Here is a 27982-nt window from a genome sequence, read left to right as displayed (position 1 = left end):
AGATATGAATATGTATAACAAAGTGTACCTGGGACAGGGTCATGAGTGTAGACACCTCCCAGCAACCAACCCCTAAACAAGATGACCAGACGATTGGTCACTGGTCGCTGTCAACACCCCCTTTGATTTGACAGAAAAGAGGAGAGGCCAAGGCAATAGGCAGTTCTCCTTTTTACCATCCAAGAAAGAACATCTGCCAAGTTGAGAACCGATTACCTTTGCTTATCGATTGAACTCTGATCAACCCTTGGACATTAACTGCAAGTATACTTCCTTCCCAATTCTACCTTATTTCTTTGTGGCTGTATATTGTCTTTATTTTTTGAAACATCCTTTTTCTGTAAATGTTTTATTCGCACCAACCTTGACCTTTTCATAATAAATCCTTATGTTGAAAAGTGTTAACCTTGTCTTTAAAGCTCTTGATGCAAACTATAAACGAACCTGTCTCTTAAAAGGGCGCTACTGTGATAGAGTAAGGCGCTGAGCAGACCTGTCTGTGGTGGCAGTGTGTGTTGCAGGCGCTTATTCTAATTGGTGTTGCTTAAATTACGAGTCCCCCCGGCTCTGTCTTTTAAACGGGGGTGGTGGCAGTTAAAGGGTTAATTGTGTAATTAGCCCAGTGACAATCGCTCTCAGGCTGCCTGCACCTAGATTGTGGTCCCGCAAGCTGGAAAATCTTTGTGCTGGGTGCAGCTGAGTGTGGCATTGTTACGTAAGTGACAGCGTGGTGTTAGGTTGGCCGGTCCTTTGTCGCCAGTTAGCGAGGAGGGCAGGGATCTGACACCAGCGTTCGTCACATATTGGCTGGCAGCGTAGCGGGATAGTTTCGCATTAAGAGCATTCAGTGCATTGTTAGGAATTAGCTCTGCACTGAAGGATTGTAACCTTTGTGGAAACAGTCCTTAGAGACAAGCTGGTGCACATTATTTTTTTTGTTTACTTTTTTTTTAAAAAAGAGATATACAGCAACAGCTCCTTTCTACACCTTCTTCCTATATCTGCTTTCTGTTCTATCTTTTCTGCTTGCAACATGTCTGGGGTATCAGCATATAAAAAGATGAGCAAAAATGAACTGACTGCTGAGTGCACAGAAAGAGGAATTGATGTCGGTGGCAAAAACCGTGATGGCTTGATACATGCCCTACATGAGTTTGATATCCGTGCAGACCAGAACCTGGGGGAAACTGGACCAGAAAGGGTTTCCGCTACTCCAGAGCCCAGTGGTTCAGAGGTGGCCTCACCAGATGGGCATGCAGAGACTGACACTGGACTACCACGGATTGTTACCTCCAAGTCATCGCCAGAGCAGGCCAGCATCAGATTGGCTGGAACCAGAATAGACTGTCCTCAAATGCAGGAAACACTACAACACCTCAGGGAGACGGATCCTGTGGCGTACCTGCAGTTTCTCGAGCGCCAGGCTGAGAGAGAGGAACGCAGGGCTGAGAGAGAGGCTGCGGAACGCCGGTCTGAGAGAGAGGCTGATCGTCGGCACGAACTGGAGATGGCTAGGCTCCAGCAGCAGCGACAGGTTCAGAACCTCGGATCCCTAGAGCACAGGGATGACTCTCTGCCAGTGACCCCGGCAGCCAAATTTCCAGTTATGGAAAAGGACAGTGACATTGACGTGTATCTACTGTCGTTTGAAAAAACTTGCCGTCAGTACCATCTGCCCCCAGCACAATGGGCCCGGTACCTGACGCCAGGGCTACGAGGCAAGGCCCTGGATGCTTATGTAGAACTGTCAGAAGAGCAAGGAGGTGATTATGAGGCCCTAAAGGCTGCAATCATCCAAAAGTTTCAGCTAACCCCGGAAGTGTACCGGAAGCGTTTTAGGTCCTTGCAAAAGGGGCCTGGGGACTCATACCTGGATGTGGTAAGTCGCTTACGCACCACATTCCGGCAGTGGACTAAAGGCTTGAAAGCCGATTCTTTTGAGTCCTTGGAAGATCTTATGATTGAAGATCAACTTTTGCATATCTGTCCTACAGACGTCAGACAGTTTGTGCTGGAGCGAAAGCCAACCTCTGCCAAAGCAGCAGCAGAACTGGCAGATACCTATATCCACTCTCGGGTATCTGACCATCGCAAGGCTCCTCCAAATGGCTGGAAAGGAGGGAAATCACACATGGCAACCCCTCCTCTACCTACCAACCAAGTTCCTCAGCGGCCGGAACCTGCAGCTCCTGGAGCCAAAGCCTTTGTGACTGACAACCGCAAATGCTATAACTGTGGGAAAGGCGGACATCTCCGGACACAGTGCCCTGAGCAGAAGAAGACGACAATCCCTGGCCATCCGGCCAGCAACCCTTCTGCTGTGCTGCTCGTCGGTGGAAAACCTCCAGGAACCAATGTCAACTTGCAGCCAGTCATTGTAGGCCAACGAACTGTAACAGGCTTTCGTGACACTGGAGCCGAAGTCACTTTGGTCAGACCAGAGGTGATAGAAGAAACAGACATCATCCCAGAGAAGTACCTTTCCCTGACTGGAGTTGGGGGAACCTGTTCCCATGTACCTCGTGCCTATGTTTTCCTGGATTGGGGTGCCGGAAGTGGGATGAGAGAGGTGGGTGTCTCTGAGGAGATCCCCACTGCTGTGTTGTTGGGTTCTGATTTAGGTACCCTTGTTTCTTACTATGCCCCTGCTAAGAGCACCCAGGATGCTCCCACGGAACCTTCTGGACCTACCAAGGTACTGTTTACAGATGTTGGGGTAATATCTGGGCAACCTGTGGATGGACAGAGGGAGGGGGAGGGTGGAGTTGAAGTGCAGGGTCCTCCTTCAGAGACAGGAGAGGAGATCCCCTTGCTAGTGAAGGTACCTGATGTATGTTCCAATGTTGCTGAACTGATAAAGGTTAAATGTGATGATGATGATGACAATGATGATGATGATGATGACAATGATGACGATAATGATGATGATGATGATGATGATGATGATGATGATGATGTATTGCCAGTCTTGGTGGTCACTCGCAGTGCTGCAAAGGCAGCCGAGGTGCAGGCACTGATCGCAGAACAGCAGGAGGAGGTCTCGGGGCCCTCTCCCTGTTCTGACCCAGTGGACTCCACCTCTGTTGAGCCTCAGCAGCCGTCCTCGTTCGCCACAGGACTGCTGGCTGAGAGTTGTGGTCCCGCCTTTGAAACAGCACTGCAGACAGACCAAACACTAGCACAGCTCAGAAGTCTAGCTGATCGCCCCCCTGCAGAGAATGACAAACAAAAGGTCTACTGGGACAAAGGGAAACTGTATAGAGAAAGTTTGCTTGCAGAGGGGAATGAGGCTGACATAGGTGACAGACAGCTAGTGGTACCCAGTCAATTTAGGGGACCGCTGCTAAAAGTGGCCCATGAGATTCCTCTTGCAGGGCACTTGGGGATCACTAAGACCCGAGGGCGGTTGGTACATAACTTTTATTGGCCCAGGATGCTTGCTGACATAGCTGACTACTGTCGGTCCTGTGTTACCTGCCAGCGAGTTGGCAAGGTAGGGGATGTCCACAAGGCTCCACTAAAACCTTTGCCTGTGATTGATGAACCTTTTAAGAGGGTGGCAGTGGATATCGTTGGGCCTTTGGCCATCCCTAGCAGTTCAGGCAAACGTTATATCCTTACAGTTGTCGACTATGCCACACGTTATCCAGAGGCGGTGGCTCTCTCCTGCCTCCGGACAGACAAGGTCGCTGATGCTCTCCTGGGAATCTTCACAAGAGTGGGATTCCCAGCCGAGCTCATTAGCGATCAAGGCCCTCAGTTTGTGTCTGACTTGATGCAAGCTCTCTGTCAGCAAATACAGATGACGCATATCATGGCCAGTCCTTATCACCCACAAACAAACGGCTTGTGCGAGCGCTTCAATGGCACCTTGAAACAAATGTTGCTAACCTTTGTGCACTCCCAGGGCAAGGACTGGGAACGGTATCTGCCTCATCTGCTGTTTGCTTACAGAGAGGTGCCTCAGGATTCCACAGGCTTTTTGCCATTTGAACTTCTGTACGGACGGAGGGTAAGAGGGCCCCTGAATCTAATCTGTGAGACCTGGGAGGGCAAGATTGCCGACCCAGAGGTCTCTGTTGTGGATTACGTCCTAACGTTCAGGGATAAAATGGAGACGCTGCTGGAAATTGTGCGGGAAGAACACCTGGTGCACCTGTCACAGGTCCTGGACCAACTGACAGCTGCCAATCTGACCATCAAACCCAGTAAGTGTCAGATGGCCATGACCGATGTGCAGTACTTGGGACACCGGGTGGGAGGAGGCACCCTGAAACCCGAGACAGGGAAGGTTGATGCCATCCTGGCATGGCCTACCCCCCAAACCAAAAAGCAGGTTATGTCTTTCTTGGGGACCGCTGGTTATTATAGGAAGTTTGTATGTAACTATAGTAGCCTGGCTAAACCTCTGACTGACCTAACCAAAAAGAAACTGCCCAAGGTGGTGTCTTGGACACCAGAATGTGAGAAGGCATTTCAGGCCTTAAAGGAGGCGCTGGCCCGCGCTCCTGTGCTACAGGCTCCAGACTTCCCCCGCCATTTCCTAGTGCAGACTGATGCTTCTGCCTATGGATTGGGTGCAGTCCTGAGCCAGGTGGATGATGCCGGAGAGGAGCATCCCATCCTCTACCTGAGCCGAAAGCTGCTTCCCAGGGAAGTAGCATACGCCACGATTGAAAAGGAGTGTCTTGCGATCGTGTGGGCTCTCCAGAAGTTACAAACGTACCTTTATGGACGGCACTTCACTGTGATCACAGATCACAATCCCTTGAGCTGGCTAAATCGTGTGGCTGGGGAGAATGGCAAACTACTTCGGTGGAGCTTAATTCTTCAGCAATACAATTTCACCATCCAGCATAAAAAAGGCAGCACCCATGGCAATGCTGATGGGCTGTCGCGACAAGCTGAGCCTGCAAGAGTCGGTTGCGTCAGGAGGGAAATTGTAGTTCCCTCCCATGCAACCACCTAAGGAGGGAGGTGTAACGATATCACGTCTGAGCCAGGATATATTGTAACTAGTTGCCATTTCGTGTGGAAAGCAGCCATGACAGTTTGGCTGACCTTAGAATAAACTTACAGAATAATCTAAACTCCCCCCTCCCTTGTCTTAGGAATTCCAAAAGCTCTTAAAATCTTCAAAGGGAAGAAAGGTTATCTTAGCAGAGAAAACAAGGCTCAAGTTGCCTGGCAGATATTCCGGCCTGTCGTAAAACTGTCACTTTCTCCATGCAGACAACCAACAGATACCCGTCGTAAATACTTCCAACCAGATAGCGTGCAAACAGATTAGTAAAGTGTTGAAACGTTAACATTTTTTATAACTTTCAAAGCCATCATAGCACAGCCATAATATGGATATATTTAGTTTCCTTGGATAATTTCTAACATTTCAAGTCCAAACACCCCTATGCCAGGTCATATGGGAAGCCACTGGGACCCCTTACTCCTCCAAGGTAACCCTGAAATGGGAAACCTGTCATGTGTGGACTCGTTTTGAAGCAAATATCATGCTGATCACTAAAATGGATATCTGCAGTCTATAAACCATAGAGAGGCAGAGATATGAATATGTATAACAAAGTGTACCTGGGACAGGGTCATGAGTGTAGACACCTCCCAGCAACCAACCCCTAAACAAGATGACCAGACGATTGGTCACTGGTCGCTGTCAACACCCCCTTTGATTTGACAGAAAAGAGGAGAGGCCAAGGCAATAGGCAGTTCTCCTTTTTACCATCCAAGAAAGAACATCTGCCAAGTTGAGAACCGATTACCTTTGCTTATCGATTGAACTCTGATCAACCCTTGGACATTAACTGCAAGTATACTTCCTTCCCAATTCTACCTTATTTCTTTGTGGCTGTATATTGTCTTTATTTTTTGAAACATCCTTTTTCTGTAAATGTTTTATTCGCACCAACCTTGACCTTTTCATAATAAATCCTTATGTTGAAAAGTGTTAACCTTGTCTTTAAAGCTCTTGATGCAAACTATAAACGAACCTGTCTCTTAAAAGGGCGCTACTGTGATAGAGTAAGGCGCTGAGCAGACCTGTCTGTGGTGGCAGTGTGTGTTGCAGGCGCTTATTCTAATTGGTGTTGCTTAAATTACGAGTCCCCCCGGCTCTGTCTTTTAAACGGGGGTGGTGGCAGTTAAAGGGTTAATTGTGTAATTAGCCCAGTGACAATCGCTCTCAGGCTGCCTGCACCTAGATTGTGGTCCCGCAAGCTGGAAAATCTTTGTGCTGGGTGCAGCTGAGTGTGGCATTGTTACGTAAGTGACAGCGTGGTGTTAGGTTGGCCGGTCCTTTGTCGCCAGTTAGCGAGGAGGGCAGGGATCTGACACCAGCGTTCGTCACAACATCAATATTACTTGTCATAAACATTTATATCCACACTTAGAATTCCATGTGTGCCTTTGTCTATCAACATAAATCCCGTTACAATATTTTATTACTTTTAATTAATTACATTGTATTAAGCTCATTTTGGAACCAAAGCCAGATAAGTGATATCATTTTATTTATTGTTTTGCAGTCTAACATTATTTTGTCATTATGTGTTGCTGTGTGATAAATAAAAATGAAGGACTCTGTTACAAATATACATATTTTTTCTTCATTTGATCTATGGCAAACATGTATAACAGATGATTTGAATAGGATATAGCTTATTTAACCACTACAGCCCCGGAAGATTTGGCTTCTCAATGACCAGGCCATTTTTTTGTCGCAATTGAAAACAAAACACATCTTTTACTTTTTGCTATAATAAATATCCCAAATAAAAAAAAAATATATATATATATATATATATATATATATATATATATATATATATATATCTTCATCATACATCACGGGACACAGGAGCTTCATTACATAGTGGGTTATATAGGCACCTCTGGTGATTGGACACTGGGGGCCTAAGGGCTACAACAAACCGGATCCATACCTTGGGCCGATATTTGACTCCCAAGATGGTATGGTACCTGGGCCTCGTCAGCCGAAGAAACGAGGTTTGGCCTGTAAGTCCTCTCCTATTGGAAGACTGGGCTCTGGGAAAACCAGATTTGGTGTACTGTTTATACAGAGTGCACAAAAGTTTCTGGCAGAGTCTTTTACATGGTCCAGGTAGGAGGCTCTTCCGAGAAAAAGCCCCAGATAAACCTGAAGGTTGGCTAACACTGCCCGCCGTGATGGGTGAAGGCTGGAATTTGTCTGTTTCAGCAATTCCTGCAGCGAGGACAGGTAAGGGAAGTTAACCCTTTATATGTAATTATATGATGGATTTATTAATTTTGAGTAGTTGTATGTCTTACCTGGTTTCCACCACTAGAGGGAGTAAGAGCAGCCTGATGCATACTTGCATGCCTTTCAGTACACACGCTCAGTGAAGCCTGGTTCTCCAGCTGTCTCACGTCTCCACTGCAGTCCCTGCCACAACAAGGTAACACAGGGGTCCCACGTAGTCTGGGGGTCCCACGCAGCTCCGTTGGAGTTCTCCTTTCCCCCCTGGATCCAGCGTTCCCAGCCTAATGGAGGAGGGGGGAGTGTGGTTGTGAGCCATGCACGTCAGTGTGCACGGCGCTGTACTGCGCAGGCGCCAGGCGGCAGATTTAAAAAGCCCAGCGCGTCAGGGGGCTATAAGTGGAGACACAGGAGCTGTGGGCAGTAAGCATCTGAGGGGATTGGATCCAGGCAAACCTTAGACACCTACTCAGCATCAGGTTGTGCAGTTTAAGCATATATATTTATTGTGAGACTTTAAGCACAACAGTGATTGCACTTGTACTAGTATCTCTGCTTTGTAGCTTAGGACTATGTCTCCTCGTAAGAGGGTCTCAGTGGGAGGTAGCAAAGGCACTGGTAAATCACCGCCTAGGTCCAGGGGTTCTAAAAGTGCCTGTAAGTTACCATCCCCCCCTGCAAGACTGGAGCCAGTCTCTCGAGACGAGTCAGTGCCCCTGTCAGGTTTTGCATCCTCTCCTAATGTCCCAGCCCAGGTTTATGTCACTGAGGACTCCCTTAGGGCTACATTGGAGGGTTTTGAAGGGAGAATAATGAATTTTATTTCTGCTTCCCTGAAAGATAGCAGGAAAAGGAGTAGATCCCCCTCCCTCTGCTGAAATTCCTCTCTCAGATGATTCTTCTGAAAATGAGGAGAGATCCCTGTCTTGGGACAGGGATCTTGAGCAGTCGGATGAATCAGAGGAAGAGGAGAGAGTCCCCTCCTCCCAGGCGCTCAGAAAACAGGTGCAGTATTATACTGAATTGGTGCGTACCACATTCAGAATGCCTGCTGCTGAAGTCGCTACGTCCTCTGTTTCTTCCCTGGGAGTCAGGAAAGCCCCACAGACTGCCTATTCCTTTCCAATTCATCCCTTAATGGATGAATTGTTGTATGAGGATTGGGGACATCCCGATAAACTGTTTGCTCCTCCTAAAAGGTTTTCTATGCATTATCCTCTGGAGGAGAGTTTCACCAAGAAGTGGGGGGTCCCATCTGTTGATGCGGCTGTTTCTTGCGTGAATAAAAACCTGACTTGTCCCTTGGATAATGCGCAGGTATTTAAAGATCTAACTGATAAGAAGCTGGAAACCTTATTAAAAGCCTCCTTTTCCATGACTAGCGCTGTAGTGCAACCTACAGTCGCAGCCGTGGGGTTGTGCCAGTTCCTCAAGGAACAGGTTAAGCAGATGCTTGGGCTCCTTCCCAGAGAGAGAGTAGAGAAGTATGCAGAAATGCCCCATATTCTGTGTTTCATGATTGATGCGATTTTGGATTCTGTCCAACAAGCATCACGTTTGTTCCTCATGTTGGTACACATGCGAAGGGCCCTATGACTAAAGAATCGGGCAGCTGAGCTGTCATGCAAGAAGCATTTGATTGGGTTCCCGTTTAAAGGGGAACGTTTGTTTGGAGAAGAATTAGACAAATTCGTCCAAAAAATTTCAGGGGGTAAATCTACTCTCCTTCCAGTCAAAAGGAGCAAGCGTCCTTCATTCAGGCGTGCTCTCTCTCCCGGAGCATCAAGCTCTAAGCAGTGGCGACAGCCTTCTCAACCCTCCTCTACAGGAAAGGCTCAGAGCCGGGCCCAGAGGCAGAAAAAGACTTGGGGGCGAAAGCCTGCCAAGCAGAGCCCAAAAGCTTCCTTGTGAAGGGGCGCCCCCGCTCGGCCGAGTGGGGGGAAGGCTCCTGCAGTTTGCAGGCGCCTGGCGGGAAGAGATCCGGGACAAGTGGGTGATCTCTTCGGTATCTCTGGGCTACAGGCTAGAGTTTCAGGAGATTCCACCTTCTCGCTTTCTAAGGTCAAGGATCCCCAGGGATCCAGTAAAGCAAAAACCGCTATTTCTGGCCTTAGATCACTTACTATCCCAGGGGGTGATAGTAGAAGTGGACCCAAAAGAACAGGGTTCAGGGTTTTACTCAAATCTCTTCACCGTTCCGAAGCCAAATGGAAGTGTCAGACCTATCCTAGATCTGAAGGATCTGAACCAGTTTTTACGCATCCGATCCTTCCGAATGCAGTCAATCCGCACTGTGGTCTCCTCCCTGCAAGGGGGAGAGTTTATGGCATCAATAGATATCAAGGATGCATATCTCCACGTGCCAATTTTTCCCGCACACCAAAAATTTCTAAGGTCCGCGGTAGAGCGGCGCCATTTTCAATTTGTAGCCTTGCCGTTCGGGCTTGCTACGGCCCCTCGAGTCTTCACAAAGATTCTGGACCCTCTCTTAGCAAACCTAAGAGCTCAGGGTATAGCCGTCATGGCTTATCTAGACGATTTGCTTCTCATGGAGAAAACAGTAGCGTTCCTGAACCACAGCGTCACCAGAACGCTAGAACACCTGGAACGCCTGGAACGCCTAGGTTGGATCATAAACCTAGAAAAGTCGTCCCTACAGCCTGCCACCAGGTTGGAATACCTGGGTATGATCATTGACACCGCTCAGGGCAAGGTGTTTCTTCCAAGGCCAAAGGCCTTGGCCATTGGGGATCTGGTGCGCCTAATTCTGGGCAGGAGATCTTCCCCCATTTCGATTGTGCATGAGACTGTTAGGGAAAATGGTTGCCTCCTTCGAGGCCATCCCATTCGCCCAGTTCCACTCATTGCCTCTGCAAAAATGCATCCTTGCGGCTTGGAACAGGAAGCCCCAATCCTTGGATCTTCCTATGCGTCAATCCCCAGGGACACGCAGGAATCTCATCTGGTGGTTGCAAACCAAGAATTTGCTGAAGGGCTTGCAGGGGAAATGGTCTGCGATCGAGAAGCTATTGCCCATAAATGTCCTGGAGATCCGGGCAATTTATATGGCTCTCATAAATTGGTCTTACAGACTACGAGGTCTCCCTGTTCGGGTTCAGTCCGACAATGCCACAGCAGTGGCTTATATCAATCACCAGGGCGGTACCAGGAGTCTGGTGGCCCAAAAAGAGGTGAATCGCATACTTGTCTGGGCAGAAAAGCATGTTCCGTGTCTTTCTGCAGTCTTCATTCCAGGAGTGGAAAATTGGCAGGCGGATTTTCTGAGAATGGGTTCTGCACCCCGACATGTTTCGGAACATATGTCACAGGTGAGGTACTCCAGACGTAGATCTGTTTGCATCCAGGTTCAACAGGAAACTGGACAATTTTGTGTCGAGGACAAGAGATACACTTGCTCAGGGGTCAGATGCTCTGACAGTTCCCTGGGATCAGTACAATCTGATCTATGCTTTCCCCCGAGCCCGCTTCTGTTTTGGTTCCTGGGAAGAGTCAAGAGGGAGACAAAATCGGTCCTTTTGGTGGCCCCAGCTTGGCCCAGGCGACCGTGGTACACAGAGATCATGAAGCTGGCAGTAGGCAGGCCATGGAGCCTCCCTCTCCGGCCAGATCTGCTCTCACAGGGTCCAATTTACCATCCTGCTTTATGCAGTCTGAATTTGACGGTTTGGCTGCTGAGACCAACATTCTGAGAGACTGTGGCCTTTCGGGGCCAGTCCTTTCTACTCTGGTCAATGCCAGAAAGCCGGCCTCCAGGCTTATTTATTACAAAATCTGGAGGCCATATGTTTCCTGGTGTGAACTCAGGAAATGGCATCCTAGAAAGTATGTCATTAGCAGGATCTTGGCCTTTCTCCAGTCAGGCCTAGAAATGAATCTGGCCATAAGCACTATCAAGTTGCAGATTTCGGCCCTGTCCGTGTTTTTTCAGAAGCCACTTGCATCGCATTCCCTGGCTTTCATCCAGGGGGCCATGCAGATAAGACCACCAGTCAAACATCCGGTATGCCCATGGGATCTGAATTTGGTTCTCTCGGCTTTGCAGGGGCAACCATTTGAACCTTTGCATCTGGCTTCATTAGTTCTCCTGACTAAAAAATTGGCCTTCTTGGTAGCCATATCTACGGCTAGAAGAGAATCAGAGCTAGCAGCTCTTTCCAGCAAGGAGCCGTATCTAATTATTCATAAGGACCGGGTGGTCATGCGTCCCAACAGGTCCTTTCTACCTAAGGTGGTTTCGGGATTCCATTTGAATCAAGACGTAATCCTACCATCCTTTTTTCTGGACCCACATTCTGCAGAAGAAGAATCTTTGCACACTTTGGATGTGGTTAGAGCAATCAGTATATATCTTCAAGCAACTGCTCAGATAAGGAAAACTGATTGCTTGTTTATTTTTCCGGAAGGCCCTAGGAAGGGCCAGGCGGCGTCAAAATCCACTCTCTCAAGGTGGATTAGACAGGTTATTTCTCAGGCCTATAGTGTAAAGGGGAAGATTCCTCCTTTTCAAGTGAAAGCGCACTCTACTAGGGCTGTAAGTGCTTCTTGGGCAGTGCATCACCAGGCCTCCCTGGCTCAGATCTGTAAGGCTGCAACTTGGTCATCAGTCCACACATTCACCAAATTCTATCAGGTGGATGTCAGAGGGCAAGAGGATATCGCCTTCGGGGGCAGTGTACTGCAGGCTGCAGTTTAGGTCCTCCGGTCCCTGGCGGTCTATAATTATGATCTGTGTCTCCCTCCCCTCAATCTGAGCATTGCTTTGGGACATCCCACTATGTAATGAAGCTCCTGTGTCCCGTAATGTATGATCAAGAAAATGGGATTTTTATATACAGCTTACCTGTAAAATCCTTTTCTTGGGAGTACATCACGGGACACAGGGCTCCCGACCCTCTTGGGTTTTACATGGTTTCTTATTGCTTTGCTACAAAACTGAGGTGCCTCCCATATGGGAGGGGTTATATAGGGGAGGAATTCTCCTTAATTGGGGTTAACCAGTGTCCAATCACCAGAGGTGCCTATATAACCCACCATGTAATGAAGCTTCTGTGTCCCGTGATGTACTCTCAAGAAAAGGATTTTACAGGTAAGCTGTATATAAAAATCCCATTATAATTTTTGTTTCCCCCTCAGTTTAGACCAATATGTATTCTTCTACATATTTTTGGTGTAAAAAAATCACAATAAGCGTATATTGATCGGTTTGCGCAAAAGTTATAGCGTGTATAAAATAGGGGATAGATTTACGGCATTTTTATTATTATTATTTATTTTTTACTAGTAATGGTGGTGATCTGCAATTTTTATCAGGACTGCGATATTGCAGCGGACAAATCGGACACTTTCGATACATTTTTCGGACCAGTGACATTTGTAGATGCCAGTATAAATGTAGCAGCTGGTCTGGAAGCGGTTAAACCTGTGTAATTTGTTCTGTTATGCGAAAACATATTAACAAGTGTAATAACCCCTAGGGAGAGTGTACCTGTAACCGCGAGGTGCAATGATGCTGCCCAAATTCAGCACTCAGCGTCCCTGCCCTGATGCCATGGTGCAGAATTTGTGAATGGCAGTAAATATGGTGCTGGCTCTCATTTGTTTGTAGGTGGGGTGCAGTGTGATGCAGCAGCAATAATTCACAGTCAGGTGTAGTGAAGATCTTGCATTGAAAGAGCACATTAACAGTACACAATGAACCCAGTGGGAAGGCTGCCCAACACAGTACACTCACAGTCTCCAGTAATGAGATGAGAGGAGACATCAGCCAGACTGACAGCATCTGTTAAGAGAGCAGAATGTGGCTTGGCCATCTCATGCCAAATGGGATGGTGTCCAAAGGTTGTCCCTAACAGACTGGGTACCTGCCCCTACTCTACTCTACTCGCAAAAAGAGCACCAAGTCTGGGAGCCAGGGTTTTAAATAGGCTCTTCCTGACCCAAGACGGCTGCCAGAGTCACATGGGGCAGCAGCATCCAACCGTATTGCTTACCCAATGACCGGGAAACCATAGAGGAACTGTGTTCCTCTTGACTTCCTCTCCAGCTACAAGGCCGCTGTAGATGAGTGCCACCTACAGTGAAGAAAGTAGGATGTTAGTCCACTAGGAACTTTTGAAAATTACTAAAAATGTTTCACATACACACACACACACACACACACACACTAAACTAAAAAAGAGGTTAAACTTATCTGCTCTGTGCAATGATATTGCGTAGATCTGTCCCTTACTTCCTCTTCTGCAGTTCCCTGCAGGTGCTCTCAGCTCCTTCTTCCTTCAGGTACCCCCATATCAAGCCATGGGGGCACCAGTGGCAGTGTGCTTCCAGGCCCGGCTATGTGCATCCATAGACAGAAGTCCAATAGTGCAGCTCTACACAACAGTTTTAAATGTAATTGTCCATAAAAAACAAATGTGAATAAAGACAATGATTGTCCATAACTATACCCTCGTGCTCTCAATCTGCTTACCAGAATGAAAAGAAAACAGGCATATAATCATGCAATCTAGATAAACTTGGATGGCCCCCTAATTTATGTGAATATATATAGGATTCCAGTACTTGAATTGTATTATGTGATATTGATTACATATATAGTTTTATATTGTATTTTAGATTCTGTTGATTTAAAGTGGATGAGCCTCCTTATCATCTACTATAGATCATTTATTAATACTTTTTAATTTTTTGGTATTTTGATACAGTAATCCATGCAATTAATTTTTTAAGATTATTTTCAGTGCAGCTGCGTTTTTGCTCTCACTTCCTTTGGTTTGCACCATGGAATGTTATGTGCATGAGCTGCTTTGGATATGATACTTCCGGTCATCGATGATGATGACGATGAAGTAAATATGTCTGTTTCTGGTTGTATTTCCGGCCTTATTTGAATCGTATGCCCACATTGCGCATGTGCAGTCGCAATACATATACATCTACGCGCGTGTCCGCATTGCGCATATGTGGCCACAATATAGGTGTATCTATGTGCATCATTATGGACAATCATTGTCTTTATTCACATTTGTTTTTTATGGACAATCACATTTAAAACTGTTGTGTAGCTCTGCACTATTGGACTTTATACTGTTGTTTGATGAATCAGCAAACTGTGCTGACCACTATGTGTGTTTTTGTTGGGTTAGCGCAGATATTTGTTCACCATGTGATCCAAAGACAGAAACCGTATGGCTCAGCACAGTGCTCACCATGGTCGACCAAAGAAGTTGAGTGCACGTGCTCAGCGTTATATGCAGAGGTTGTCTTTGGGAAATAGACGTATGAGTACTGCCAGCATTGTTGCAGAGGTTGAAGGGGTGGGGGGTCAGCCTGTCAGTGCTCAGACCATACGCTGCATACTGCATCTAATTGGTCTGCATGGCTTTCATTCCATAAGGAAGACTTTTCTAAAGATGATGCACAAGAAAGCCTGCAAACAGTTTGCTGAAAACAAGCAAACTAAGGACATGGATTACTGAAACCATGTCCTGTGGTCTGATGAGACCAAGATAAACTTACTTTGTTCAGATGGTGTCATGCATGTGTGGCGGCAACCAGGTGAGGAGCATAAAGACAAGTGTGTCTTGCCTACAGTCAAGCATGGTAAAGTGTCATGGTCTGGAGCTGCATGAGTGCTGCCAGCACTGGGGAGCTACAGTTCATTGAGGGAACCATGAATGCCAACATGTACTGTGACATACTGAAGCAGAGCATGATCCCCTCCCTTCAGAGACTGGGCCGCAGAGAAGTATTCACACATGATAATGACCTCAAACACACCTCCAAGACGACCACTGCCTTGCTAAAGAAACTGAGGATAAAGGTGATGGACTGGCCAAGCATGTCTCCAGACCTAAACCTTATTGAGCATCTGTGGGACATCTTCAAGCGGAAGGTGGAGGAGCGCAAGGTCTCTAACATCCACCAGCTCTGTGATGTCGTCATGGAGGAGTGGAAAAGGACTCCAGTGGCAACCTGTGAAGCTCTGGTGAATTCAATGCCCCAGAGGGTTAGGGCAGTGCTGGAAAATAATGGTGGCCACACAAAATATTGACACTTTGGGCCCAATTTGGACATTTTCACTTAGGGGTGTACACCCTTTTCTGCCAGCGGTTTAGACATTAATGGCTGTGTGTTGAGCTATTTTGAGGGGACAGCAAATTTACACTGCTATACAAGCTGTACATTCACTACTTTACATTGTAGCAAAGTGTCATTTCTTCAGTGTTGTCACATGAAAGGATATATTTACAAAAATATTTACAAAAATGTGAGGGGTGTACTCACTTTTGTGAGATACTGTATATACACAGAACATGTCCTGTTAAACCGCTGTATGGTCTTGGCCACCATGCTGCAGCTCAGTTTCAGGGTCTTGGCAATCTTCTTATAGCCTAGGCCATCTTTATATAGAGCAACAATTCTTTTTTTCAGATCCTCAGAGAGTTCTTTGCCGTGAGGTGCCATGTTGAACTTCCAGTGACCAGTATGAGAGAGTGAGAGCAATAACACCAAATCTAACACACCTGCTCCCCATTCACACCTGAGACCTTGTAACACTAATGAGTCAGATGACATCGGGAAGGGAAAATGGCTAGTTGGGCTCAATTTGGACAATTTCACTTAGGGGTGTGCTCACTTTTGTCAGCGGTTTAGACATATAATGACTGTGTGTGGAGTTATTTTGAGGGGACTGCAAATTTGCACTGTTATACAAGCTGTATACTCACTACCACTAAAAAATATATAAATATCTATCTATCTCTATCTCTATCTCTATCTCTATATATATATAAAACAAACTTGTTAAGTACATACGTTAAGTCCATAAGTTAATAATAAAATATTATCTCTGTTTCTTCTCAGTACCGGATCCTTGTACCACAAGTCATTACTGGTATTTGTAGGAAGATTAAAATTACAAAAGGGAATAACATATAACAGAGCAATACATTTTTATAGGCATGTTATTGTCCACTGGTAACTTAAATTGGCTTTGAATGTGGATATGATTTTGAAATGTGCACTTTTAGGATATTCTACTACTATCTCTAGAAACACCTTTCATATTTATTCACTGATGCTGAACTATCAAACAGAAGTTTTACTTCCTGTGATGGGGAATCAATTGGCTCTGATGAAAAGGGCTTGTATCTAAAAATCTTGTTGTTTTGTGCATCCATAAATGACCTGTGGACACAATAAAATAGAAATAAATGGCACTTGAAAACTAAGATACTAAATTGAAGAACAGTTCTTAAAACTTTTCAAGTCAACAATTTTATTTGTTTTGGAATCAAATAATAACCATGTTCATGTTTTTTTTTTTTCATCTAAGCTTTTTTGGGAATGCTTGTCATCTTGCTTGATTTTAGCTGTGTTCTTTCATTTTTGTCTTTCAGCAATACTAATGATTTATGTAATAAATATAGCAATGAAAAGCTCCTTTAAAAAAAAAAAAAATGTAAAGCCCCATACACAGTATCAGATTTTCTGCTGATTTTTGTCTTCAGATTTACCAAAACTATATAGTGCAAGAGCCTGCCTGATTGCATACACATTGAAACTCCTGAGGTTTGACCTCATATTATATGGTTTTGGTAAATCTGAAGGGAAAAATCTGCAGAAATTCTGATAGTGTGTGTGGGGCTTTAACCTGAACATAGAACTGTGGGCAAGCAGATAATATACTGTTTAACTACATATACGTGAACATTTTAGCTGAAAAATTATTTTTCATTCTGTTCAGTCACTCCTGAGATTCCCAAATGGCCATTGTTGGCTGGTTCCCTCTATGACCAATGGAATAACCCTAAAATATTTCTGTTTATGGGTGGAACATGTGACTTCAATGTACTGATTTTTGACTTCTGAAAACTGCCAATAAATGTATATATTTTTCGAACACATGGATATTTATTCAATAAATTATCCATAAGTGAATTCATTACCAGTAGGTATTTATGTGTTGTTGTCACTGTTTAAAATGTAGATGGCTGCTGAAAGGAAAAGGGAGAAAGAAATTGAAGAGATACCATTGTTAACCTTTTGTTTTTAATTGTCACTGATTCAAGCTGCACTGCCTAATAACGTACTGATCTAGAGTAAGTATGCAATGCAGGCAGTGAAATCTGAAAGGTGGACTGACATCCTGCATACTTGTTCTATATGAGTGACATACACAATGGTAGACCAAAGGAAAAGAAAGCCGCCTGGTAGACCATATGTATTAAAAAGAAATGGATTAGTAAAAGAGCAATGTTAGTAATGACAAAATCTTTACTGGTTCACTTTAAATATAATCATAAAAATTGTTCTGCAAATAAGAAGACACATAAAGAGCTAATTTTAGGTGTAGCTTTATAAAAAAAATAACGCTTACTGTGTACCTATTAGAAATAGATTCCAGTTTCTCTTTAACTATATATAGCATATACATGGATTTGGTAAGAAAATGTGTATGAATGTCTTCCTGCACCAACCTACTCTCTGTTTACCTAGCTTTCATGCACCTTTTTAAATCCATTTAAAGTTCAATGTAGATGCAATACACAGCTTCTATGTGGAGCTGCCCCCCACAGATGGTCTATTTCATCCTGCTGTTTCCAGGCTTCCAGGTAAATGATGATGGTCAGTATTATTAACTCATTGTCTGTTGGACCAGAGTGTCAAGGACCTGCACCTAGGGGGTGTGAAATCACGCTGCTCTACCCCCTCACTACTGTTGTCCTGTACACTTACATGTTGTTAAATGAGCTCTGATCAGTCATATGCATGCACAGTATGCTTTCCCATCCTTTTTGCAGAAGTGTTAAGCTCAGCAGGGCCTGCGCTCTCGCTAGGCAAACTTGGAAGCCACCTAGGACGCACTGCTGTTCACCAGCAGCCACGGCTGGCACCACACGAGACTGACTGTCACTGTGCCAGCCTCACCTGTGTGCAAATTTGAACGTCACCTGGATTGGTTGATGTTTGCCGGGCCGGACTCGCTTTGCCAATCTGGATTGCAAATTGCCAGAGGCTGCCAGCAGTGGCAGGAGTCCAAGACAGGTTCCTGCCAGGCAGTGCTTCCAGCCAATGAGGTTCTGCCCACAGCGCCTCACGTCATTTCCTACTCCCACCCACACAACATAGCGGGCTGCAGTCAGTCCCTCCTTACACAGACCTGGGGGTTCGGGATGGACCAGTGTGATCCCCAATATATCAGCAGCAGACTAGTAATATTATATGTATAGTAGTCTTTTCATATAATAACAAAAGAGCAGCAGTCTTTTAATATAAATAGATATATATATAGATATAGATATAGATATAGATATAGATATAGATATAGATATAGATATAGATATAGATATAGAGAGAGAGAGAGAGAGAGAGAGAGAGAGAGCCTTGAAAAAGTATTCATACCCCCACATTTTGTCATGTTGCAACCAAAAACTTAAGTGTATTTTATTGGAATTACCATATGTGATAGACCAACACAAAGTCGTGCAAATTTTTTACAAATAGATATCTGAAAAGTGTGACGTGCATTTGTATTCAGCCCCCCGAGTCAATAATTTATAGAACCACCTTTTGTTGCAATTACAGCTGCAAGTCTTTTTGGGGATATCTCTACCAGCTTTGCACATCTAGAGAGTGACGATTTTGCCCATTCTCAGGCTCTGTCAGATTGGATTGTGAACAACAATTTTCAGGTCTTGCCGCAGTTTCTCAGTTGGATTTAGGTTGGGACTTTGACCGGCCCACTCTAACACATGAATATGCTTTGTTCTAAACCATTCCATTGTAGCTCTGGCTGTATGTTTAGGGTCGTTGTCCTGCTGGAAGGTGAACCTCCACCCCAGTCTCAAGTCTTTTGCAGACTCTAATGCCCCGTACACACGAGCGGACTTTTCAACATCCAAAGTCCGAAGGACCGAGTCCGTCAGACTATCCGATCGTGTGTGGGCTGCAACGGACTTTTGATTCGCCAAAGTCTGACGGACTTTAGAAATGAAGCATGCTTCAAATTTTCCCGAAGGAACTCCGCCGGACCCGGTCCCCTTCGAAAACTCCGCTCGTGTGTATGCTACTCCGACGGACTAAAACCGACGCTAGGGCAGCTATTGGCTACTGGCTATGAACTTCCTTATTCGAGTCGGGTCGTACGTCATCACGTTCGAATCCGTCGGAGTTTAGTGTGATCGTGTGTGGCCAAGTCCGTTCGGCCGAAAAGTCTGTCAGAACTCCGTCGGAACTCCGGCGGAACTCCTTTGGAAGTCTGTCGGACATAAGTCCTCTCGTGTGTACGGGGCATAACAGGTTTTCTTCTAAGATTGCCCTGTATTTGGCTCCATCCATCTTCCCATCAATTCTGACCAGCTTTCATGTTGCTGCTGAATGAAAGCAGCCCCACAAAATAATTCTGCCACCACCGTGTTTCACAGTGGAAGCGGTGTGTTCAGGGTGATGTGCAGTATTAATTTTCATGCCACACATAGCGTTTTACTTTTAGGCCAAAAAGTTCAATTATGGTTTCATCTGACCTGAACACCTTCTTCCACATGCTTGCTGTGTCCCCCACTTAGCTTCTTGGAAACTGCAAACGGGACTTCTTATGGCTTTCTTTAAAAAATATGGAAAATGTCAAGGGGTGTGAATACTTTTTCAAGGCACTGTATATGGATTCAGGACATGTAAAGTTACAGAAACGTATATGGTTGTGCAGTTTGGTGTTATGACCTACTTGTAACTGAGTGAAAGCTGTTTTTTTCTGGGTTATAACACACCTACTTTATATAAAAAAAAAAAAAAAAGACTCTTTTTGAAAATATGCATAAAGGAACATCAGATATTTTTTTTTTAGTTTTTGAATGAAATGAGCAATGTTTAGAAACTTGTCAGATTGCTGTCTGATTCCCTGTTGAGATTTTACGTTATTTATTGTTGTATAGAAATATAAAACCAGAAGAGAAAGCAACATTTTTCACACTAAAGTAAATAAGCAAAATATGAATTTAGGATATTTTTCAATAGCTTCCACTCACTAGACAATTTAGTTTAATTTGATTAATGCAATCCCGTCAGTGCATTTTTCTTCTGAAAATAATCCTATAAATTTTTCCAGCCCTGGATTAATTGTACTTGTCTATAAATATGCACTTGAGCTCCAGTTGCAATTTCAGTAATATATCAAGAAAGGTAGAATAATTTAAAAGTCCTCTTAGCCAGACATATGTCTAAGAACAAATTCTGTCAAAATGCCAGTGAAAGAAAAGTCTTCCCTATTCCAGCATGTTATGTTTCTTCGGACAAGAAACAACTGGTGTTGTGATGTTGTGACACAACAGATGGATCTGCGACAGATGGCACTGTGTGCAATTTTTACATTTTAACAATTTGTGTATCTCAATTTGTGTGACTACAGGAGATTAAAGGTCATTTGGGCAGTAGGTTAAAAGTGACAACTTTATTTTAAGTGTAGCGGTACCCCTGTAGGAACTGCTGAGAGTTGTGGTCCATCTATCACCCTGCTCAGCCACACAATTCTCATTCACCCTCAGGCAGAAAATCAGTCCTTGAACTTTGCTTGTATTTTTATTGAGGGGAATAAACTTGGATGGGAATGGGAAATTCATGAGATGCCCAAACTGATTCCAGAAAAATATATATGAGACCGACTATATACACCTCTGGTATATACAACTCAAATTTTCAACTCCAGCATATCACTTGCTTGCAGACTATCTCTCCTCATCACCTCCAGCACATCACTTTATTGCACTTCCCAGACCAGGTAGCACTGATCTGTAGGCCTGACGCCCTTTGCAGGCAGGGACTGTGGGCCCCTTTAGTGTAGCAAAATAGCAGGTAGTCCCAGTGCTAGCTGTCAGGCACTGCCAGCCCTTCTGGCTACAGCTGCTCCTCTCCACTGCCCATGCCATCACAATCCTCCTGACTGGCTCTGCACCCATGCCAGACCGCAATTTCCCTGTCCTCTCTCGAGTGTGTGTCAATCACCAGCCCTCTCGGCTGCGACTGGTTGTTCCTCTCCTGGAGACTTTGCCTGGCAGTGCTTTCCAGCTTTCCTCTATTTCTCCCATGCCACCTGTCTAGGACACCTCCATGTGTCGTGAGAAGAGTCCTGTCCACACCCGAGCCCAAGGTCACCCCCCCAGACTGGGGAACTCCCTCAAAGACAGCCTAACACCACATCTCCAGCTTCCACCCAAACAACTTCTCCCATGCTTGGCTGACCCTCGGTATTTAAGGGGACCTGCCAATCCAGATTGGGGATTGGTCAGGCTCCTCAAAACACCCCAAGCGGCTTCAACTCCCCTCTCCACCTCCCTTTCCAGAAAACACCAGAACATTGTGGAAAGAAGTGGGATGTCTTAGTAACACTGCCTGTGAGTCAGCCAGCTCTACTCTGAGTCACTCCCAAGCCAGATCAAAACACACCTAGGCTTAGCTGCCAGCCAAGTCTGGAAATGTACCTACTCTCACAAATAAAAAACATGCACTATCCTTCTATCACACTAGGGGTGCTACATATCTTAAGAGAGAGTGTGTGCTTTAAGGTTTACATAAAACAAAGATTTCATTAAATAAAGAATGTTAAAAAATCTAATATAATCAGACAATTTTTTTATTTTTATTAAATATTATGCAATCTCATCTCCATCTAAACCCAAAAAAGACTCCATGTCCCTTTAAATTGTTTGGGCCAAGCTGCCCCAAAAAAAATATTTGCTGAATGAACAGGTATGCTTGCTGGGTGCGCTGTAATAACTGTATGTAGTCTCGGCTACATACAGTACACAGTGCGGTGTTCTGTCAGTGGGACAGGGACTTCCCATCTCAGTCCCAGAAAAAAAATTAGTGCTGTTTAGCAATTCATGGAAAGCTTTGTATTATTTTAATGAATGCAAAGCATCCTCCGATTGGCTGAGGCTGAGATTGTGATGTCATCCATCCACTTCTCTGCCTCAGCCAATCAGAAGAAGCTTTAAAATGAATGCTTTAACCCCTTGTACCCCACATAAGCACCCCCATTCACGCACCAGGTTGTATCATTCCTGCAAAGCTTTGCAGCCATGGCATGTGTACATGCCCAAATGCTGCCTCTGTAGCTAAAGTGGGTAGTGGTTGGTTTCAGTAAAACCGAGGCTCAACCAAGAGGTTTCACTGTCCCCCATCCTCATGTGTGAACCAGCCCCAATAGTGCAGCCAGTCACAGCATCTCCAATCACCACCACACCAGTCACAGTGTCACCAGACCAGTGTAGCTGGAAACGGTGTTCCTGATTGCTGCCACATCAGACCAGTGCAGCCAACCACAGTTTAACTGACTACCATTATGCCATTCCCAGTGTCACCAAACCAGTGTATGCCAGCAACAGTGTTTCTGATCACCACCACAAATGTCCCAGTGTAACCAAACCAGTGTAAGTCATCAACAGCGTTCTTAATTGCTAGCCACACCAGTCCCAGTGTCATCAGACTTGTGTATACGAGCAACAGTGTTCCTGATTGGTGCCACACCAGACCCATGCAACCAACTATGGTTTGCCAGATCACTGCTACACCAGACCAGTGTATGTCAGCAACAGTGTTCCTGATCACTGACGCTGCAGCCCCAGAGTGTTGCCTCTGCCTGCCGCCTGTACTGATCCTGGCCTTTTTATTGGCCCTGCTTCTGCATGCTGTCTGGTTAAATCCTTTGCCTGTTTGCTGACCATGTCTCCACTTGCACCTGAACTAGCCCATCTGTACGTCCCACTTACTATTTTCCAGGGAGAAGCCAGTCTCACCCATCCCTTGCAAAAAACTGCATTCCTGGAACCACAGGAGTTCTTTTGTTTTTCCTTTCTACAGATTTCTGTACTTTCTGGCCAGTGAATATGGCATTCCTGGAGGCAGCCACATATCAGTAGGCTAAGCTTGGTTGGCTTTAGGAACGGGAACAAGTGATGCTAAACCAAGCTTTATTCCCTGGCCACTTGTACAGAGGCGACCATTAGACCATTTACTTGGGGTGGACTCCAGCAGAAGATCCACCTGCTCAGTGGGGAATCTGTCAACTGATCCCCGCTGAGCAGGCATATGACAGGCCCATATCAGCTCCACTGATGCATAGTGGACAGAGACACAGCCTGCTGGTCTTTATGGGGTGGTTGGATGGAAATGGACCGCCTGTCCATTTCCATCTGACTGTCATCTGATCTGCTGGATGGACATGGAATGGATCCCCATCCATCTGTTTTTAGCGGACAGAATCGAATGTCGGCAGGTGTTAAAGGACACATATCTGTTGACATCCGCCACTCCATAGAGAGCAACAAAAGGTAAATAATCAGTCCACACATGTGGTATCCTCATACTCAGTAGGATAGAAAGGGTAAAATTCAAAGTACACCCATGCTGTGTGTGAAAAATATCTTATTAAAGTGACAACTGTGTGCAAAAAAAATTGTAATTTTCTTTCCACATTTTCAAATAACTTGTTGCAAAAAACTAAAGTCTTCAAACGACTCACCATGCCACTTAAAAATATCTTGGTGTGTTTAATTTCCAAAATGTGGCCATTTTTTGTGTGTTTCTACTGTTCTGGTGCTTCGGTACCTCCAAAAATGTGAAACATATTCAGGACATTCATTGCATAATTTATGCCCCTAGAAGGCCTGAAGATGCTCCTTGGATTTTGGGTCACTCTATTCGGTTGAGCTGTGAAAAAGTCTAACATGTGGTATCACCATACTCGGAAAGAGTAGCAGAATGTGTTTTAGGGTGTAATTACAAGTATGCCTATGCTGTGTTATAGAAATATCTTATTAATTGACAACCTTGTGAAAAAACATACATTTTCATTTTCATTCTGCATTTTTCAAAAACTTATGGGAAAAAAAATTACGTTTTCAAAAGACTCACCATGCCGCTTACAGGATACCTTGGGGTGTTTAATTTTCAAAATGTATTTTTGGGTGTGTTTCCACTGTTCTGGTGCTTCAGTGCACACAAATGTGATAAGGAGTCAGGAAATTAGCCCTTCTAACCCTTAGAATGCCTGAAGGTGCTCCTTGAATTTTGGTCTTCTTTATGTGGGTAGGCTGTGAAAATGTCCCACAAATGTGGTATCCGCATACTCGGGAGGAGTAGCAGAATGTGTTTTGGGGTGTAATTCGTTTTTAATTGAAACTTTATGTAAAAAAATACACTTTTTCTTTCTGCATTTTGCAAAAATGTGTGGCAAAAAAGACAATTTTTGAAAGACTCACTAAGCCTTTCAGAAAATACTTGTGGTGTTTGATTTCATGGTATTATAGGTAGTCAGGAAATTAGATGCACAATGTATGCGTCTAATTGAAAGCCCTAAGGTGCTCCTTGGATTTTTCATCTCACCATGGGTATTCACAATAGTAATCCAGTCATGTGGTCAAAAGACAGCTCTATCTGTCTCAAAAAAATACATAAAATTAATGTGGGCACAGTGTTGCATTATTGAGTAATCGCCTGTGAAGAAGGATGTTCAACATGCTAGTCTTCAAATGGTTAAGTTACAAAAAAAAATTCAGACCTAATTTCAGACCTACTGCAACTCCCTCCTCATTGGCTTACCTTTAAATAGACTATCCCCCTTCAGGCCATCATCAATGCTGCTGCCAGAATCATCTACCTTACAAACCACTCAGTGTCTGCTACCCCTCTCTGCCAATCCCTCCATTGGCTGCCACTCACCCAACTAATTCAATTCAAAATACTAACAATAAGTTACAAAGCCATCCACAACTCTGCCTCCAGATATATCACTAGCCTAGTCTCAAAATACCAACCTAATAACCTCCCAAGACCTCCTGCTCTCTACCTCCCTCATCACCTCCTCCCATATTCGCCTCCGGGACTTCACCCTAGCCTTCCAATTCTCTGGAATTCGCTACCCCAATCTGTCAGACTCTTTTCACATGTATCCACTTTTAGGCGATCCCTGTAAACCTTTCTCTTCAGAGAAGCCTATCCCCGCCTCCATCTAACAACTGCACTATTTTCTCCATTAGCTCACCCCCCACAGCTATTACAATTTTGTATAACTTGACCCTCCCTCCTAAATTGTAAGCTCTAATGGCTCTCTGATTCCCCCTGTATTGAATTGTATTGTAATTGTACAGTTTGTCCTAATGTTGTAAAGCGCTGCGTAAACTGTCAGCGCTATATAAATCCCGTATAATAATAATAATAATAATAATAATAATAACTTGCTTTTTTCTGATTTAACAATATCAAGATTGATTGCTATAATTTATGAAATGATAGTATCACCATGTTGATTTATTTTTAATTTCTTAACATTTACTCAATTTAGCTGTAGTACTAAAGATAAAAAATAGTGGTACGCTATACTTATAAGATAAAATAAATAGGAATGTGTAGTAACCAAAAGATAACAACGTCACTCTGACTGCTGGTGGACAAATATCATAATAGTGAAAGAGATATAAATAATAATGAAATAACTGTTAGGGAACCAATATCCCAAAAGCAAGTGCTGGCGACAATAGACTCATAATGGTATGGAAAAAACACAGCACTAGTGATTCAAAAAGCGATATTCAAAAAAGTATAAATAAATAAATATATATATAAATATTGCAGTATATGTAATAAACACAATAATGAACTAAAGTGCATATATCAAAGTGCGAATAAATAAATAAATATCAGATAGTGAAAACTGAAAATCATGCATAATAAATAAATGACTCCATAAGAACGTAAATAACAGTGTCCATAAAACTCATCTTCCTGTAAACAATATGTGGAGTGTAATCATATAGTGACACTTGGAAAAATAAAGTGCAAAGTGCTGGCAATCAAACTTCAATGAAGTGCTGCTAGTGATGGGTGGTTTGTGAATTCCTCCGTGCTGGTAAGATATATGGGTGTCCCCTTACCTTACTGCTGTAAGGTAACAGCATATAAGTATGACTTTTGGGGGTCCTTGGTAACCATCTTAATGTGGGACGGTGGCCCCAGGCTCTTGTTGTTACGGATATCCTGCCTATAATAGGTGTGACCGTCCCCCTTTAAATGGTGATCTTTAGGAACTCCAGGATGGAAGGGTCTCATCAATAGGTCATATGCAGAGATTAAGCACAAGAAGGATGCCCCATAGTGTAGTATATTAAACCAGTGTTTATTCAGTAAAAGGTAACAAAAGACAGGTACTCACATAGGAATGTATAAGTAACAGGTATTGTAAAAACGAGCAGCGAGCAGCGAGCTCGATGGCGTTACTTCCGGTATCACAGTGCCTGACGCATGTTCCTCACGATCACGTGACTTCATCCGGGGTAAACTAATGGTATCGGAAGTGTCCTTTTATATCTGAATAGATTAGAGCGATTGGCGGCCATTTGCTCAAACTCCCGATCGCTGGAAGTCGGCCGGTGGCCGTTTTGGAATCAGAAAGGTCGCCAGAAGTGGCTCGTGGCCATCTTTTTGGTTATAACTGAGCATAAACATCCGGTTGATAGCCGTCAGACTCTAGCTTACAAACGGAAGCTAAGCACCAGCATGTAGTATAGAAACAAGCTGTGGTATAATACTGGGACTAACGGAAAAGTGGACAAAAAAACTACGGAAAATAGAAAACAAAACAAAAACGAAAAAAGGGGGACCAATTCAAAAAATTGAAAAATAAAAAATATAAGAATTTTATTCTATGAAATATATGTTAGAAAATGTGTGTATATGTATGTATATGTATATGTATATGTATATATATATATATATATATATATATATATATATATATATAGCTGGTGCACCTGTATTAAAAAGTGTCAGGATAAAATTAAAATGGCATTGCGCAAAGATGTGTAAAAAAATCCGGCAAAATCAATAAATACAAAAACAAATACAAACACCGGAAATCACGTCACAATATAAGGCACATAAATCATAGCATACAATATCAATAATAATAATGAATACATTTGGCATCAAGAATCCATTAATATAGCAATTTAGGAAGAGGGATAAGAAATCCATATATAAAAAAATTATTACAAATATTTAAAAAAAAGTGTGTATTGTATCTTATAAATGTTCTCAGAAGTAACTGAGCTAAAAACCTCTATAAATGGTAGAACAATAAAATGAAGGAACAATAATAGGAAAAAGGAGCAGAGTTTCAGCAGGGAAAGAAATAATAAATATAAAAGAGGGGGATCGCTATTCAGAGGGCTGATCAAGATGAATATGGAGACAATGTAGGAGGAAAAGGCAAATGTGACTAAAGGGGCAAGAAAATGGTCACTGTACAGAAGGCTGATATTGGTAGAGAGGGATAATCCAGCACTAGAAGTCGCTAATGAAGCAATTAACATAAAATTCTATGTTCAAGCCCCTTGGTAAAAAAGTAGCCAAAGTGAAAATCTACTTGGACTCGAGTTGACTCAGGCTTTTCACTTTATGTCCCCCTCGCCAGTGCTTTATGTAGAGTTCTATTCCCCAAAATTTCAGTTGCATTGGATCTTTATTGTGGTGACTGGCAAAATGTACATTATGTTTGTTGAAGCCTTTAAGTATGTTCTGAACATGTTCTTTAATGCGGGTTCTTAGAGGTCTCTTTGTGTGGCTTATATATTGGAGCCCACAGCTGCACTCCAGCGCATAAACCGCTCCTACAACAAATTACATCAAACAAATACTTTAATTTCATAGGTATTTCCA

General features: G+C 43.9%; 1 protein-coding gene across 1 annotated transcript; it reads left to right on the top strand.

The window, feature by feature from the left end:
* The first annotated feature begins 1347 nt into the window (after positions 1 to 1347).
* On the top strand, positions 1348 to 17143 carry LOC143962092 (uncharacterized). Its single transcript, XM_077471418.1, has 3 exons — positions 1348 to 3004; positions 3908 to 4208; positions 17019 to 17143. Exons 1-3 carry the CDS (start codon positions 1355 to 1357, stop codon positions 17141 to 17143), a joined length of 2076 nt encoding a protein of 691 aa, XP_077327544.1. The 5' UTR covers positions 1348 to 1354.
* The last annotated feature ends 10839 nt before the right edge of the window (positions 17144 to 27982 follow it).

The sequence above is a fragment of the Lithobates pipiens genome, unplaced genomic scaffold, assembly GCF_037356315.1.
Source record: "Lithobates pipiens isolate NorthernLeopardFrog02 unplaced genomic scaffold, aLitPip1_a1.2 Scaffold_8, whole genome shotgun sequence".
In the NCBI taxonomy this organism is placed as follows: Eukaryota; Metazoa; Chordata; class Amphibia; order Anura; family Ranidae; genus Lithobates; species Lithobates pipiens.
Note: the sequence above shows the minus strand (reverse complement) of the source record. Positions and strands in the feature narration are given on the sequence as shown.